The sequence below is a fragment of the Bipolaris sorokiniana genome, assembly GCF_000338995.1.
Source record: "Bipolaris sorokiniana ND90Pr unplaced genomic scaffold COCSAscaffold_2, whole genome shotgun sequence".
NCBI classification, from domain to species: Eukaryota; Fungi; Ascomycota; class Dothideomycetes; order Pleosporales; family Pleosporaceae; genus Bipolaris; species Bipolaris sorokiniana.
The window spans coordinates 86,292-101,199 of NW_006911896.1; the positions used below are offsets into that span (position 1 = coordinate 86,292).

Consider the following 14,908-nt stretch of genomic DNA (forward strand, 5'->3'; position numbering starts at 1 on the left):
CTGATGTAATGGCGAATGCTCACGGATGATATCTCGACGACCATGGCGACCATGAGCGATGCCTGCTAGACTTCCACCACCTCGCAGTCCTGGTGTGTTCCCAACAAAGTCGGCTGAGGGCAATCGTGCAGATTGTCCATTACTACTATCGATAGTCCCAGTGGGTCCAGACGTTGCGGGTCCAGGCAGTGGATTTGGGGTTGGATGGGAAGCGCTCTCACCTTGTTCATCAGAAGTGACGTGTGTATCTAGTGCCTGGCGGTCCGGTCTAGGGCGAAATGGAAGCTGCATGGTACGTGATGCCGGCGAGACTGCTGGAACTGCTTCATCATTTCCCTCAGGCATGTGGTGGGGCAAGGCTGTATGCATGTTATCATGGCCTGGTGGTTCAGTCGGTTGCTGGTTGTGCACGTGCTCTTCCTCATTGACAGAATCGAAAACGGCTTGCTGGGGCTGCAAGGTGGGAATGTCACCGAAGGCAGTGATGGCATCACGGATAGCTCTCTGCGGCCCACGTCGCAGAATGGGCCGGCCGGGCTGTCCGTGAGGGCGCATTGCCCAGTGTTGTCGTGCTGTTGATGTCTGCTTGAGGGAGATACGGCCGAATGTCTCGTCAACGTCGTCTGGTGTCAGGGCAAGCTCTGATGGGCGCAAACGTAGCATAGTGAGCCACCTTTGGGCAAGCAAACAGCAATTGCCTGAGGGTTCTGGCAAAGGGATATTCTAGGGTCCAAAAGCGGAGGGTCTCAGCATGGTGGTGAACCGGATGGAACTGGTTCGAGACATGGTGTACGCTGGCCGTGGGCCACTGGCATTTCCAGTACTATTGCCATTGCCATTGTCATTGCCATTGTCATTGCCTTATCCGTCACCATCTCCATTGCCGTTGCCTGGTGTTGCACAGGGTCTCGGGAAGTTCCATGGCGGTGCACTGCTGCGCGAACAGCGATGCATGACGCCGTACCTGCCTCCCCGTACCTGGTGCTCGTGGGCAGCCATGGTAGTAGCAGAGAACTGGCGGGTGTGGTGGGTGTGCATGGTTGGAGAGATGGATAGACGAATAGACGGAGCATGGTGTCGTCGAGGTGTTGTCAGGCCGTCAGCCATTTGCCGAGACATGGCATCACCGAGCGTCTGGAGCACCACGGCCAGAGCAGCAGCCGCAGCAGCAGCGCCATACGAACCTCACCTCGCCGCATCTCGTCCCAATCCCCCCCCAACCCATCGATCGGCCTCTGGGGCCCCTGCCATGCCTCCGCTGCACCCTCGTATCCCGCACGCTAATCGAGGCTCCTTTGACGCGCCGCGGGTGGTCCCTTCGCTACCTGCAACCCTTCGCTCGTTTACCGCCAGTGCAGCCCACCGGCCGCCACGATGAATGGCGACCTGAGCCTGTCGCAGACGCTCGGCGGACTGCGCATTGCCAATCCAGACGAGGACGACGACGCTCCCTCGCCTCCCAGCCCCAACCCCCAGCTGCTCCCCCAGCCCTCAGATGCCCCAGACGCTCCGCCGCAGCTCCCGCAACCCGCGTCGTCATCAGCATCAGCATCACCACCACCTTCACCACTACCGCCCTCGCGCGCCTCGTCCTCGGCCACCGTTACCGACAGGCAGCAGCACCAGCAGCAGTACCTTCAGCACCCCCAGCACCACTCGCCCCTCGCCTCGTACGACCCCGCCTCCTCTTACGCGTCCATAGACGAGGAGCCCGCCGCCTCAGACTCGCTTTCCGTCAATCACAATGCCTATGCCTCGTCATCTTCGGGCTCGCCCGCCGCATTTCCCTCCCCCCTAGCAGAGACGTCGTCGTTGTCATCGCATTCGCCGCGCCTGTCCCACCGCCAGTCGATGCCCCTGGCCCAGCAAGCACAGCACCAGGCTGTCTATCCCGCCTACGCCGCCGCCCCGTTGCTGCAGCAGCAGCGCAGCGCTGTGCCCACGTCGCAGCCCATGCGAGAACGCCCCGTGTCCACGAGCATGTACCAGCATCCCAACCTCTCCACCTCGTCCACCACTGCCCCTGGCACATACCGTTACAACGACGACGCAATGGCCACAGACATTCGCCGTACTGCGAGCTCGCGAGTCGCCCCGGGTGCCATGCCCACCAGAGAGCACAGCAGACGGGACCCCTACCGCCAGTCGGCACAAATGTCGGCCATCAACGGGCCTCTCCCGCCACGGAGAAGCTCGCGGCGGGTGCCCATGGAAGCACACCATCCTGGGGCATCTCAATTATCCAGCTCTCCATACAGTGTTGAGGGTGGGCCGCTCTCAAGCAGCGAGGAGTGGAAAGAGCGGGGCGCCGCTGTGAGCACCAGACAGGACCTGGATCAGAATGGCAGGCCAATCACCCGCGTGGTGAAGAAGGGCGTCAAGGACTTCAACTTTGGTAGGACATTAGGCGAAGGTTCCTACAGTACCGTCTTGGCAGCAACAGATCGCCAGACACTGCGCGAATACGCAATCAAGGTGCTCGACAAGCGCCATATCATTAAGGAGAAGAAGGTCAAATACGTGAACATTGAGAAGGATACGCTCAACCGCTTGACGGAGCACCCTGGCATTGTCCGACTCTACTACACCTTCCAGGACGAACGCTCACTGTACTTTGTCCTCGACTTGGCATCTGGTGGTGAATTGCTCGGCTTCCTCAAGAAGATGGGAACATTTGACGTCGAGTGCACACGGTTCTATGGAGCCCAAATACTGGACGCAATCGACTACATGCACAACAAGGGCGTAATACACCGAGATTTGAAGCCCGAGAATGTCCTCCTCGACGATGCAATGCATGTCAAGATTACGGATTTTGGCACAGCAAAGATACTAGACCAGAAGAGATCAAATGGTGTCGGGTCAAGTGCAAGTGGTGACCCTCTGGATACCAGCGATTCGGACCGCGCGCAATCGTTTGTGGGAACTGCGGAATACGTGTCGCCAGAACTACTAACTGACAAGAACGCGTGCAAAGCGAGCGATCTCTGGGCCTTTGGCTGCATCATTTACCAATTACTTGCCGGAAGACCTCCGTTCAAGGCTGCAAACGAATACATGACATTTCAGAAAATTGTCGGACTCGAATACTCATTTCCAGACGGTTTCCCTCCATTAGCAAAAGACCTGGTTGAGCGATTACTCGTTCTGGATCCATTGACACGACTCCCTATGGAGCATATTAAGAATCATGCCTTTTTTGATGGGATCCAATGGGGCAAGGGGCTGTGGAAGCAAAAGGCTCCGCGCCTCAAGTCCTACAGTGCGCCCCCGCAAGAACCAATCAAGCTTAATGGTATAGTCGGTCCCTTCATACAAAGGCAACAAAGCAACTAACATCCTTTCAGGACCCTCTGCACCCGCAGCAACAGCTCCCACTCAACCCCCGGCGCGACCAAAGCCACGGCTCATCACCGAATTACCCCCTCCCTCTCAGCTCGACATCGATTGGTCTCCAGTCCTCACAAAACGAGACGAACGAATATTGAAGCTTGGAAACATGTTTGTCACACAGCATCCTCCTGGTCACGTCGTCGGCGCAAAGGAAGAGCCAGCGGAGCCACCCAAGAAATTCTCGCGCTTTTTCGGTGGCAATACTGTCAAGAAGCGACAGCGGCTCGTAATGATTACGTCCAACGCTCGCGTTCTGATGTGCGCGGCAGGCACAAACGACAAGAAGCTCAAGGAAGAGGTATCATTGCTCTCAGCAGGCTGTTCATGGAGATCGTTCCAGGACTCCAAGGGCCTTACTGCTTGGCTCGTAGAAACGGTACGTTGTAGACATCCTCCAGAATTGCAACCCCAGCTGACAAATTATAGCGAGATAAGCAGTACGTCTTCGAAGACACGAAAAGCACCACTAGCGATCCCGAGGGCAGCAAGTACTCTACTCAAGAATGGCTGGATAGCATTGACCAAGCTCGGGACTATGCCTTTTCACAAACAATATCGAATTCGTACTCTGCTGATGCAAGTCTGAGTGAGCTCGTCTCAAACCACACCACTCCCACCAGTACGTTGGGAGCTGACTCTGCCCTCGAGGGCGTGAACATTCCCGCCTCCCGCCATGGCCATCTTCGCAAAGAAGGCGATACTGACTCAGTAAAGGGTAGGAAGCGCTTTAGCAAACGCCACTCAAGGAATGGACTAGCAAACTTTTGAGAGCGGAAAACGACAAAGCTCGGAACTTATGGGAATGCAGATATCCCGCCTCCGGGTGCTTTCTTCGCAATACCATGCACAAACGACCATGCAACTACATCTGAACATACTCCTGCGTAAACCACAAGTGGTAAAAAAAACTTGACTTCAGCTCCAGTGCAATCCAGGCTCATGGGAATCTCTCGATACAGCGCACGGCGTTTGTGGCGTCCATTTCCTAGCGTCAGTTATCCCAGCTCATCCGATCATCGCCACTATCAATTTCTTTTGTTTTCCATTCTACAAGTACGGCATTACAACGTTCCATCTGCCAACAAGCGATATTTGTCGGATTCGGGTTATCTTTGCATTTAGCGGCTGCAGCTTTTTTTCGCCGTGACTTTTCGTTTTTCATACACATTCGGCTTGCCTTTTTTTTCTTCACCAAGACTCGGATTTTCTCTTTGGCTGTCGCTCAGATGATGTAAGTGAGGCGGCAGCATTCTTTCCCTTCTTCTACCTCTACTACTATTACTCTTTCTTTTCATCTTCTTCTTTTTCGAGTAAGGTTGGTTCGGAGAGACGCGTGCCTTCGCTAGACTTTGAAACAAGAATGTATTGCCGGTGCGTTGGAAAAGGTGATTTTTATCCTTGCAGTCGGAGCTTCGTGGTTCAGGGGGCAGGACGCGAGGAGTGGGAGAGAGGAGAAGTAGCGAGGGGTAGAAGCGAGGAGGGCGAGGAGGCAGTAGAAGGAAGGGCTAGTTTGGCACATGTACACCCATGTTTTGGCGCTCGGTGTGGTGAGGTGTCGAGGTCAATTAAAAAGAGAACTTGTAATGCAAATTTTTCGTGGCTGGTTATACATAGGACCAAGCGCTGTTAATATTGGTGTTTTTTTTTCTGCCCTTGGGTGTTTCTTGATCGGGTGGTGACTATGTATAACTACACATTGATGGATGGGTGTAAAACCATTGGTTTTTTTTCTCTTTTCGGGTGGGATGTATGCATTCATTGCATTTCTTTGCAAATATATCTTCAAGATCTAATCACGCGTTACTCTTATTCTGTGATTACTAACTTCTACAACAATTTAATGTCTGTAACTAGTAAATAGAAAATAAATTAACTATCTCTTTTGTTGTAGAAAAATAATAGTTATATCGTTTGCTTCATGTAGGGTAATGAAGATCGAAATATACAGCACCAAAAAAAATAAAAAAAAATAAGAAAGACGATGTACTCATATCAATAGTTAGTAGGATTAACTATTCTATTTTGGTAGATAGGTGAATGTAGGGAATAAGTGGAATAAAGGTTTTTAGTGCTGGACCTACAGGATAATCCAAAAACGATTTCTGAAAATGACTTCAAAAACATTATTTACATAAATCATCAACGTCTTGATTACTTTTATGATTTTTTTTTGGCTGTTTGAGAGGTATGTTTTTATTTTCGGGGAGGGGGGGTTGGTCTCTATCTAAAGCAATCATGCACAATCAGCATACTTTAGATAACTAACCAAAACTCGATAAAAGTACAGTGATAATATACAAAGAACATGATATCACATCATTCGCAACAAAGATACAGATATAGCCAAAAGTCGGATGACGGTATGTCCAACGTATCCAAAAGTGATTTATATTCATCATGATCATAGAGTTTGTCTACTCTTTTTACTTGAAGATAGGAAAGAAGCTAAAGATACAAAGAAAAAAAGGGGGTTTGCACACACGTACGAGCGATGAAACGCTAGACCGTACATACATACATAGGTACAAGAAATAGAGATAAAAAATTCATCATCAACCCGGCCATCAGGCGGGGTGGGTATACATCCTTTTGCCAATTCCAACTTGTGGAAAAGGAAACAAGATGGTCATCATGCAAGATAAAAGAAAACGCTAACAGATACTAACCCCAAGTTACCTTATACACACATATACATCCTTCTCCTCATCTTTGGGGCATTTCTCTAAGAACAAAAAGAAAGACTAATAAGCATCGCCAAAAATCTCCTTTGGCGTCTGAACCATTTCTTCTCCGCCACGGCGTCTCCTTCCGTCCATCTTCCTCTCCATCTTGCGATCGCGCCTCGTGGTCAGATGCGGTGTCACGGGTGTGACTGGTGTAAATGGCATATAAGGGCTGTAGGGTGTAAAAGGGACGCCGGTCTTGGGAGTACCCAAGGCCAGTCTGTCGACGCGGCGGTCAAGCACCGTGGTTTGGATGCCGGGAGAGTTGAGGGGCGAGGAAAAGGAACGGAGCGGAAGGGATTGGTTAGGTGATGTGGCGGTTTTCTGTTTTGACGGTGGGGGCGGGGTGGAGATGGTGAGGCCGAGGTTGTTGGACATATTCGAGCTTCCACGGCGATGGGGGGCGGGGTGAGGTAGTGGTTGGACTTGATCTAGGCTTTCGTCGGCATCGTAAGGCGATGTTGGCGAGTTTGTTTGGGTTGGAGGCGAGGGCGGAGCACCAGGTGCATAGAAGCGAGGGGTTAGAGGTCGTCGAGCTTCATCATCATCATCTGCGCCAGGGTACTTCGCAATGGGGCCAGAAATGCGTAGATTCTTGAGATTGAAGCGCGTGTTCTTACTGCTTGTCGTAGCATTTGATGTTTGCGAGCGCTTGGAGAGGATGCTGCGGGGGCTTGCAGGGGCTGGTTGTTCTGCACGGAGTCGGTCACGAGTGTTTGATGCGGTTGTCGGTCTATCCTGGTGACCTGGAGGGTATATGGCTCGAGCAGGAGACGCAGGGTTGTCGTAGTTGTCTTGAGAACGTGCGACACTGATGGCCGACGGTCTTCTCCGGTCAGTAGGCGGTGGAAGAGGCTCTGTCTCGTCTACACTAGCTCTGGCGGATTGTTTCTTTGCGTCAAACTCCATGACGGCAGCATAGAGGCGCTCCATGTCGGCTTGATCCTGGTCACGATGGGCGTCGAGAACCTTTTGATCAAAAGAACTGGGCGATTGGACGACAGGGCTTTGGGGGCTGCTGGGAACAGAGTCGTTCTTCTTGAATTTCCTCAACCACGATCGTGCGGATAGTGGCGGTGATGTGAGACCAGGAGTCTTGATGGTCGGTCTTGTGGGCTTGTTCTCCAACTCCAGCTCCAGCTGCTTGGGTGGCTCGAGTGCCTTTCGTCTCATCTTTCTGCCAACAGTGAGGAGTAGTACCCCCCAAATAAGTACTGTGAAGACGTAGCCGCCAACGATACCACAGATTTCGTAGGGTAAAACACTCTTGTCTCGGGTAGCGTGATATGAAGCAGGAGGGCCGTCTTCAGGCGCCGGGGCGGGGTCGCGATAGTTGTCGGTGAAATCGTAGGGTGCAGCAGAAACACCAGTTGCAACAAGGAGGAGGGATAGCAGGGCTGGTGGAAGAGCCCTCTCCAGCATGGCTCCGAGTGGGATCGAACCAAGGAAATATAAGCAAAGAAATAGGAAAGAGAGGGGGTACGTCTATCTTTTCTCGCACTGCCAGGATAAGCGATGATCTAGGGCTGCAGTCACACAGGTTGGTTGCCCACTTCCCGACAGTGAGGAACCGGGTGAAATGCAGAGTGTAGCAGGAGGCGACATGGTGATATGAAGAGGGATTCGCAGCGGGTAAGTACTCTGATCAGCGGTCTGCAAGTGGTCGGGCGCAAGAGGCGGACGACTGGGTGTGATGGCTTGGAAGCGAGAAGGCGGGGCGTGATTGGGCGGGCGCTATGTTGAGCGACATGCAGGCGTCCAGTGGATGCACTCAATCAGCCGCTGGAGCGGGGTCGCTTGGATGCGCGCTAGGCCCAGACGGGACCGCGGCCGATAAATGCAATGGCTTGCGATGCCAATCTATTGCTCTTGTTCTCTCCGAGTGGCTGTACGAAAATAGGATGTGACGAGGCTTTCTGTATGAGCATGAGCGCAGTGCCGGCGTGGCCATGGGCTTTCTCTCCGCATGTGTCGGCAGTTGGTCGTCGATACAAGCATTCAGCGAAGAAACATGTTTATCCGCCTCGCCCCCAATGCTCGAGCTGGCTTGAAACAGAACAAGTGCAACCCAGCCTCCAGGACCGAGGGCGATCTTGCTGCCAACTCGAGGCACAGTCGGCGGGAGGAGACGGTCCGCATGCATGAACGGCGTGCCCTGTGCCTGCAGCGTCGAAGAATGCTCATGCCCCCCCGCCCTCCTATTGGCCAGACTACAGCTTTTCTAAGCGCCCGGCCAAGCCAATCAGCACACCGTCGGCCCATGACACTAGTGCCAGCATCAATCATCAACCATCTCGCCAGTCCACCATTGCCTCAGGGCTTGCGTCTGGCCTCGTGGGTCGCAAATTCTCCGCAATCCTCGTCACATTTTCCACGTTGTCATGCAATCATGTGCCGTGCCTCACCGACTCGTCCTGCAGTACTAAGCTCCCAAGGCCCCCATTGACCACCCGCATCACCGCCGTCTTTCTGCTATCGCACGCTGCATTGGCTGTATCTTTTCCATTTCAACGATTCATGCAAGCCTCCGGCAACTCATGAGGACGCCTTACGCGCGTCTGATTTCACACTGGTGGGTCACTAGCAAGCAAGTCGTCAGGGGAAATAAGTGCTCTCAACGTGGTCAACATGATGACGGCCGCTTCCATTTCCAGTCCCAGTCCACGTACCTACGTACGCCCGGCTGCGTGCCGACATGTCACTATCACTGCCTAGGCATGCATCAGACCGATGCTGGATTAGCGAATGCTAGCACACATATCTGCCCATCAGAGGCTATAGAGGCTTACCCTGCCAGAATCCCACTATCCAATTGCATCTTCCACTCCAAAGTCTCCATGAGCACACCGATAACGCCGTCAGCTTCACTTGCCCTCGGCCTTGGCAATGAGCACTTCGTCCAGGTCTATCGGATCCCACACGCTCTTATCTTTCTTGTTCTGCACCCACACACTACCATCCTTGAAATAGACCACCGCACCTCCACGTCCTGTCGCGCTCGCCGTGATGCGGAAGAGCGGCAGGGCCGTCTGGTCGTGTGCTTCACGCAGCGGAATCAAGAGCAGATTCTCCTCTTCACAAAATCGCTCTACCGTATCCTTGAACGTTCGTTCTCGTACCGGCGGCGCAGATGCTACTGGCTCCTTATTCATTGGTTTGGCCGGTCGTACCGTCTCTACAGAGGGTCCAGTACTCTCGATCTGAGGCGACGGGAGATCTGTTAACCTCGCCTCACCAAGTTTCTCTGCCTGGTAATAAAGCGAGTATGCTTTCTTCCAGCCCGATTCCACAGAGGGCACGTTACTCAGTTCATTTCGCACGTCGTTCCTCCACCACGCAAGCCAAGCCCGGACCTCCCCAAACACCACCTCTTCGCTCGACACCCATTGATAAAGAATTGCAAGAAACTTGGGAAAGAAATGCGCCCGCAACAACTCCCCAATGGCCTCGTTCGATAACAGCCCTTTCCATGCAAATACAGCCTTCAGCGGCGCGACGTCTTGCTGTTCGTTAGGGTCTATTTCAAAGTAGTCTCGTAGATGGGCTGCCAAGCGTGGTAGTAGATGCGAGGTAAGCAAGTGATCAAACTCGCCCTTGCCAAAAAGCCTTCGCCACTGGTCCATTCCGGGTAGTGGCCCCTTAGAGAGATCAATTGAGTGCAGTGCGTGACGAATCTTGCGCTTGATTTCAGCAACAAGCCCAGATCCCTTGGGATCCAGATCTGCAGGCCTGAGGAATGGAAGCCACTCCATGACCCACGTGTGTGGGCTCTTCTTGAACTTTCGAGGATTCCACTCATGGATAGAAGTCGATAGCTTCCGCGTAACCTGTTCAAGCACTCGCTTGCCTATAAAAGGTGGAAGAACCGGTGTCCATACTTCTACCAAACGCAACAGGGGACGCGGATGCTTCACATCCCATTGTGTCACTGCTGAGCTAACGGTAGGAAGCCACAATTTTAGCATCATAGATTCGTATGCCGATGTAGTTCCACGCTTGATTGTATCTTCCTCTTCAACCGTGTTTTGATTAACCAATGCTTCTGAAGGATGGGTGTAGGCCTGAGACACGATTCTTCTGCTTCGAGGCTGTATGATGTTGGCCAGTTCCGCAAAGGCTGCTGCCATATCTTCAAGCGCATCCTCGAGCGGGTCCCATGAAGCCGTGACCTTGGAAAAGTGTGGATGTATGACAGCTATGGACTCGTGATGTAGTGGTTTCGACGGATATGCAGCGCGCAGACTCTTGAGCCCTTCGCAGACAGCCCCAAATGTACCAGTACGCAATGACTGCATTCGTGAATGCAGATCCTCAAGCTCGTCCATTTTTCGTTCCAAAGCTTCAAGCTCCTTCTGTAGCGCATACTCCTGGGGTGGAATGGACTGCGATTCGATTTGTAGTTGCTCAAAGGCCTCCGAGAAGCTGTTCAGGTCTCTCCGCACGCGTGCTTGTAGCGAATTTTCGAAGGGAACAATATCGGGTCCGCGAAGTGATACGCCAGAAGTAGGGGTAGATGCGCCTGTTGTGGCATCGATGATGGACTGCAGTACGGGTGGTACATGCATTCCAGCAGCTTCCAACTCGTACAAAGTCTTCTTGGGCCGGGGAGTTGCGGTACGTGCCTCGCCTCTAGCCTTTGCTTTTCTTTTCTTCCTCTCCTCGCGCTCTTCCTCAGACGTGTCGACATACTTTTCGCCATTCTCCTCAGCCTTGCGCCGCTCCTCACGCTTCTGTTGTTCACTCTTTTCCGCCACTGAACCGATGCCTCCCTTGGTGCCGCGATTGACGACCTGGATGGGCTCTGAGATACCGGCTCCTTCCTTTCCCAGACCACCTTCGCCCTTGTATCCCATCTTGGCAAGCATCTTCGCGCCAAAGCCCGTTTTGAGCGCGCTGCCATCCTCGACCTTTGCGCGCTTGTTCGGCTGCTGTCTGAAGCTGTGCTTCCGCTTGCCACCGTCGGCGTCCATGGTGGCGGTGAATGCAAGACTGATTTATTGGTCTTATCGTATACGGAACCAACTATCGATTGCTCGTCGCGCGTGCAGTGCACAGGGCAGTGGCCGTGTCGCCAGGTGGTCACGGCAGGAGCTTGCAATATCTCAGACAAAGTACACGATTGCGATTCTCCCTGTGTCCACGACGCGGGTGTGTACAGGCAGTGGTGGCATTGGCAGTGGATAAAATTGCGGGATGCGGAGTTAAGGCACTTGTACAAGTATTACGCTCGTAACGTGACCGCGCCAAGCAGGCGGTTAGCGTCGCGTCACCCTGGCTGGTACGCGTGCTATTATTGGAAGGGGTTTGGTTGGGACCCTATCACCCTCCATCCATGTCGGTGTCGGTGCAACAAACATTGCCAGATTCCCCTTTACGACAACCAGGTACGCATAAGTACCGACTCCCATTGTCCAGCAGTCTCCCTGCTGCCGGCCGTCCGCCATGGCCTCCACGCCTCCACCCTCGCAGCCCGTACCCATACGCTCTCCCGATAAGCGCAACGTCGACATCCGTCACCCAGTCCCCGATCTGCAATCGCTGCAAGGGGCCTACCTGGGCAACATTGAGCGTCTCGAGGAACATGCCGAGCGCATGAGCGAGGCCGGCTCCGACCTCCAGGAGGAGATACGCAAGACGTACTCGGAACTCAAGCTGACAGACAGTCGCCGCTCCTCGCTGCGCTCTCTCCAGACGGGCGAAGAACTTACCAGGCGTCTTAGCAACAGGAGCCGCGGCGTCTCCATCAGTTCCCATGCCAACTCTATAGTCGACCTGAACGGCAATGCACGATGGGGGGGTTACTCTCCAGGGGGTTACATCACGTCACCTGCCGATTCTTTGCGCTCGGGATCCTTGCCCAAACCTCCGACTTCAACCCAGCGTCAGCGATCAGAGTCAAAAGCGTCACGGCTGGGCCAGGTTGTACATCCAGAGCAAGTTAAAGTCAGACCAAGATACTATGCTGCCCAAACATCGTCACCCACACTGCCTCCAACTGCTCCGCCCCCCGAGGACCGTGATTCAGTATCACCTCCACAGCGAAAAGTCTCGTCCTTTACTAGGATATTTGATGATGTCGCAAATGGACTACCTGAAGACTTGCGCAATACCGTCATGACGGGCACACCTCCTAGGCACCCTGACGGTCACTATTCTGAAGACATGCACGATCAGTATCCAGACCACCGCAACCTCCCTGACCGACCGCCCACCTCGGCCTCAACCGACACCACCCATCAAGCACACACATTATGGCAAGACTTTGATGGTGTCCACTGCCCAGATACTGTCAAGGAAGAGTCAGAATCATCGCCCCGCAGTCGCCGTCGTCATAGCCGGCCATCTTCCTACAGCCACTCATTTATGGATACCAATCTAGGTCATCAGTCCTTTGGCGCTCCACCACCTGAAGATGGCATGGTCTTCTATCCTGCCCCTGTTCCACAAATGCTCAACCTTCCAAAACGTCTGTCACAACTACCCCCCAGTGATACAAGAACCCGGCGCCGGACACAACTTCTTGAATCGATGCAGGCGGAAAACAGGAAATCGATGCCCATGAATCCAGATAATATCGTGGAGACCTCCAAGCCAAACAAAAGAAAGACGAGACAGAGTTTAATGGGCCTACCACCTCAATTGCGGGCAAGTGCTTACTTCGACAATCAAGCGGCTCCTTCGCAGGAATTTGCTGTCAAAGGTGATTCTGCTCAAAACACACTCGAAAGCATATTGGATGCATCTGCACGTGCACCAGTCTCTGCATTTACCGACCATCCTTTTGGCGGCGATGTAACCCGTGAGGTTTATGGTGTAGATCACAAACGCAAGAGCTCCAAACTGCCAGAAGTGCCGCCAACACTACAACAAACCAGGAGGCGAAGCTCCTTCAATATACTCGACACCAATCACAATGCAAATGGAGAACGCCTCAAGAAACTGAAGAAACGCAATAGTTCAGCTGATATGAACCTACTTCTGGTCAAGGCAAGTGAAAACAGGATGAGCCTAAGTGACGATTTGGACCATTGTGATGAAGAAGAGCGAGGCCCTCATACTGCAAATGATTTGGACCATTCTCAAAATTCCCAGGAGAACCCGAATCGTCACTCTGATGACAATGACCGTGAACATGAGGATACTTCGAGTGATGAAGATAAGGAGGAAGAGGACGAAGAATCAGAAGAGGAAGAGGAAGAACTCCAGTTTGGTGCACCAACCACCTTGCTAGCTGAACTTCAGCTGCGACAAGCAAAGCAAAAGTTAAGAAACATGAACTACGTCACCCTGATGGATCAAGGTCTGATTGACGGTCGCCAAACTTTGCTTCAAATGAACGATGTAGCCGAAGCTGAGAAGCAGCGGAGGATCCGCAAAAAGGTCAATCTTGCCTGGGAAGCCCCTGGAGAAGATGATGATTCCGAGGACGATGTACCGCTTGGTGTTTTGTATAAACAAACTGCGCCCAACTATGCCCCACGCAAGATTGTGGGACTGATTGAGCAACGCGAAATGGAGGACAACGAACCCTTGAGTCGTCGGCGAAATAGGCTTCGTGGGGCTGACCCGAGACCTCGCCAGGCTCCTCAGCTCGGACAACCTGGCCATGAACCGAATCTTGCGGTTCCAGACGTCATGGCTGATCCCATCTCAGAGGAAGAGGAGGGTGAGACGCTGGCTGAGCGTATGCGTCGGCTAAAGGAGAAGCAACAGCTTGATGCGGCCTTAGGCGATGACGTTCGCAAGAGCACTGTGAGCGGTGATTTTGCGGCTGAGATGATGAGCAAACTTGGTGTTTCAGAAGGCCAAGATGAAGCCCAGGATGCACACAAAGCCGCGGCTGCCCCAGGTGCTGGGGAGGAAGAGGAAGAGACTCTTGGTCAGCGCCGCGCCCGCCTCCAAGCTGAGGCGGCGGCCCGTGGTGACCAGATGCCACCCGCCGGCCAGCGTCCTATGTTACGTGGTGCCTCTTCTCTCGCAGACATTCTCTCTGCCAATCCACTTGATCCTCACTACCAAGCGCGCAAGGTGTCAAACGAAGCATTGATTTCGAATCTCCCCCAGGGTAGCCTTCTGCACCAAAACATTGTCGACGAGGAGCGAAGAAAGCAGCAACGTTTAACGGCATATCGGCGGACCTCTGGCTATGGACCCATGGATCCTCTGGTCCCAGGCATCGGCGACAAGGAAAAGGATGATGACGATGACAACATTCCTTTGGGCAAGAAGATCCAGGCCTACAAGGATGCCCATAACCCAATCACGAATGGGCAGATGGCTGCTAGTATCTCCAAACTCAACGCTGCGCGACCTCCGTCACCACCACCACCTCAACCGCAGCCGCAGCCTCAGCTACCAGGTATGCTGGGCATGAACAGCATGGGCATGATGTCTGCGCCCAGCTTGAACATGCCTATGCAACAGCCCATGATGGGTGGAGGCATGGGCATGGGGATGAACATGGGCATGCCAATGGGAATGGGCATGAACATGGGTATGATGGGTGGCGGCATGCGTCAAAGCACCATGATGGGTGGTGGTGCCGGAATGCCCATGCAGATGAATCCCATGCAAATGAACGGAATGGGCGGTATGCAAATGCCCATGCAGATGCAGATGCCCATGGGTGGTGGTATGCCAATGGGAGGTATGGGTGGTGGAATGCCTATGGGAATGCCCATGGGCATGATGCCAGGACAGATGATGGGACCGCCCATGGATCCGAGACAGAGAGATCAGATTGATCGGTGGATGTCGGGCATTAGGAATTGATCGTGCTGTCTTTTTTTGCT

General features: G+C 53.3%; 4 protein-coding genes across 4 annotated transcripts; 2 read left to right on the forward strand and 2 right to left on the reverse strand.

The window, feature by feature from the left end:
- Window positions 1-1,374: 1,374 nt before the first annotated feature.
- COCSADRAFT_167176 (uncharacterized protein) lies at window positions 1,375-4,161 on the forward strand (the record flags this gene model as incomplete). The annotated part of the gene is made up of 3 exons (XM_007697475.1): window positions 1,375-3,295; window positions 3,348-3,769; window positions 3,820-4,161. The coding sequence occupies 3 exons, from the start codon at window positions 1,375-1,377 to the stop codon at window positions 4,159-4,161; spliced, it is 2,685 nt and encodes an 894-aa protein (XP_007695665.1).
- A 1,574-nt stretch (window positions 4,162-5,735) lies between these two features.
- COCSADRAFT_32874 (uncharacterized protein) lies at window positions 5,736-7,805 on the reverse strand. Its single transcript, XM_007697202.1, has one exon. It carries the CDS (start codon window positions 7,536-7,538, stop codon window positions 6,135-6,137), a length of 1,404 nt encoding a protein of 467 aa, XP_007695392.1. The 5' UTR covers window positions 7,539-7,805; the 3' UTR covers window positions 5,736-6,134.
- Window positions 7,806-8,771: 966 nt separating this feature from the next.
- Window positions 8,772-11,294, reverse strand: COCSADRAFT_266635 (uncharacterized protein). Its single transcript, XM_007697476.1, has one exon. It carries the CDS (start codon window positions 11,084-11,086, stop codon window positions 8,981-8,983), a length of 2,106 nt encoding a protein of 701 aa, XP_007695666.1. The 5' UTR covers window positions 11,087-11,294; the 3' UTR covers window positions 8,772-8,980.
- Window positions 11,295-11,364: 70 nt separating this feature from the next.
- On the forward strand, window positions 11,365-14,888 carry COCSADRAFT_80034 (uncharacterized protein; the record flags this gene model as incomplete). The annotated part of the gene is made up of 4 exons (XM_007697477.1): window positions 11,365-11,394; window positions 11,480-11,500; window positions 11,586-11,778; window positions 12,298-14,888. Coding segments are annotated over 4 exons (2,835 nt in total), but the record flags the coding sequence as incomplete, so codon positions are not given.
- Window positions 14,889-14,908: the final 20 nt, after the last annotated feature.

Excerpts from the sequence above, each read along its gene's own strand:
- COCSADRAFT_32874 (XM_007697202.1), bottom strand. The coding sequence starts at position 7,538 with ATGCTGGAGAGGGCTCTTCCACCAGCCCTGCTATCCCTCCTCCTTGTT.
- COCSADRAFT_266635 (XM_007697476.1), bottom strand. The coding sequence starts at position 11,086 with ATGGACGCCGACGGTGGCAAGCGGAAGCACAGCTTCAGACAGCAGCCG.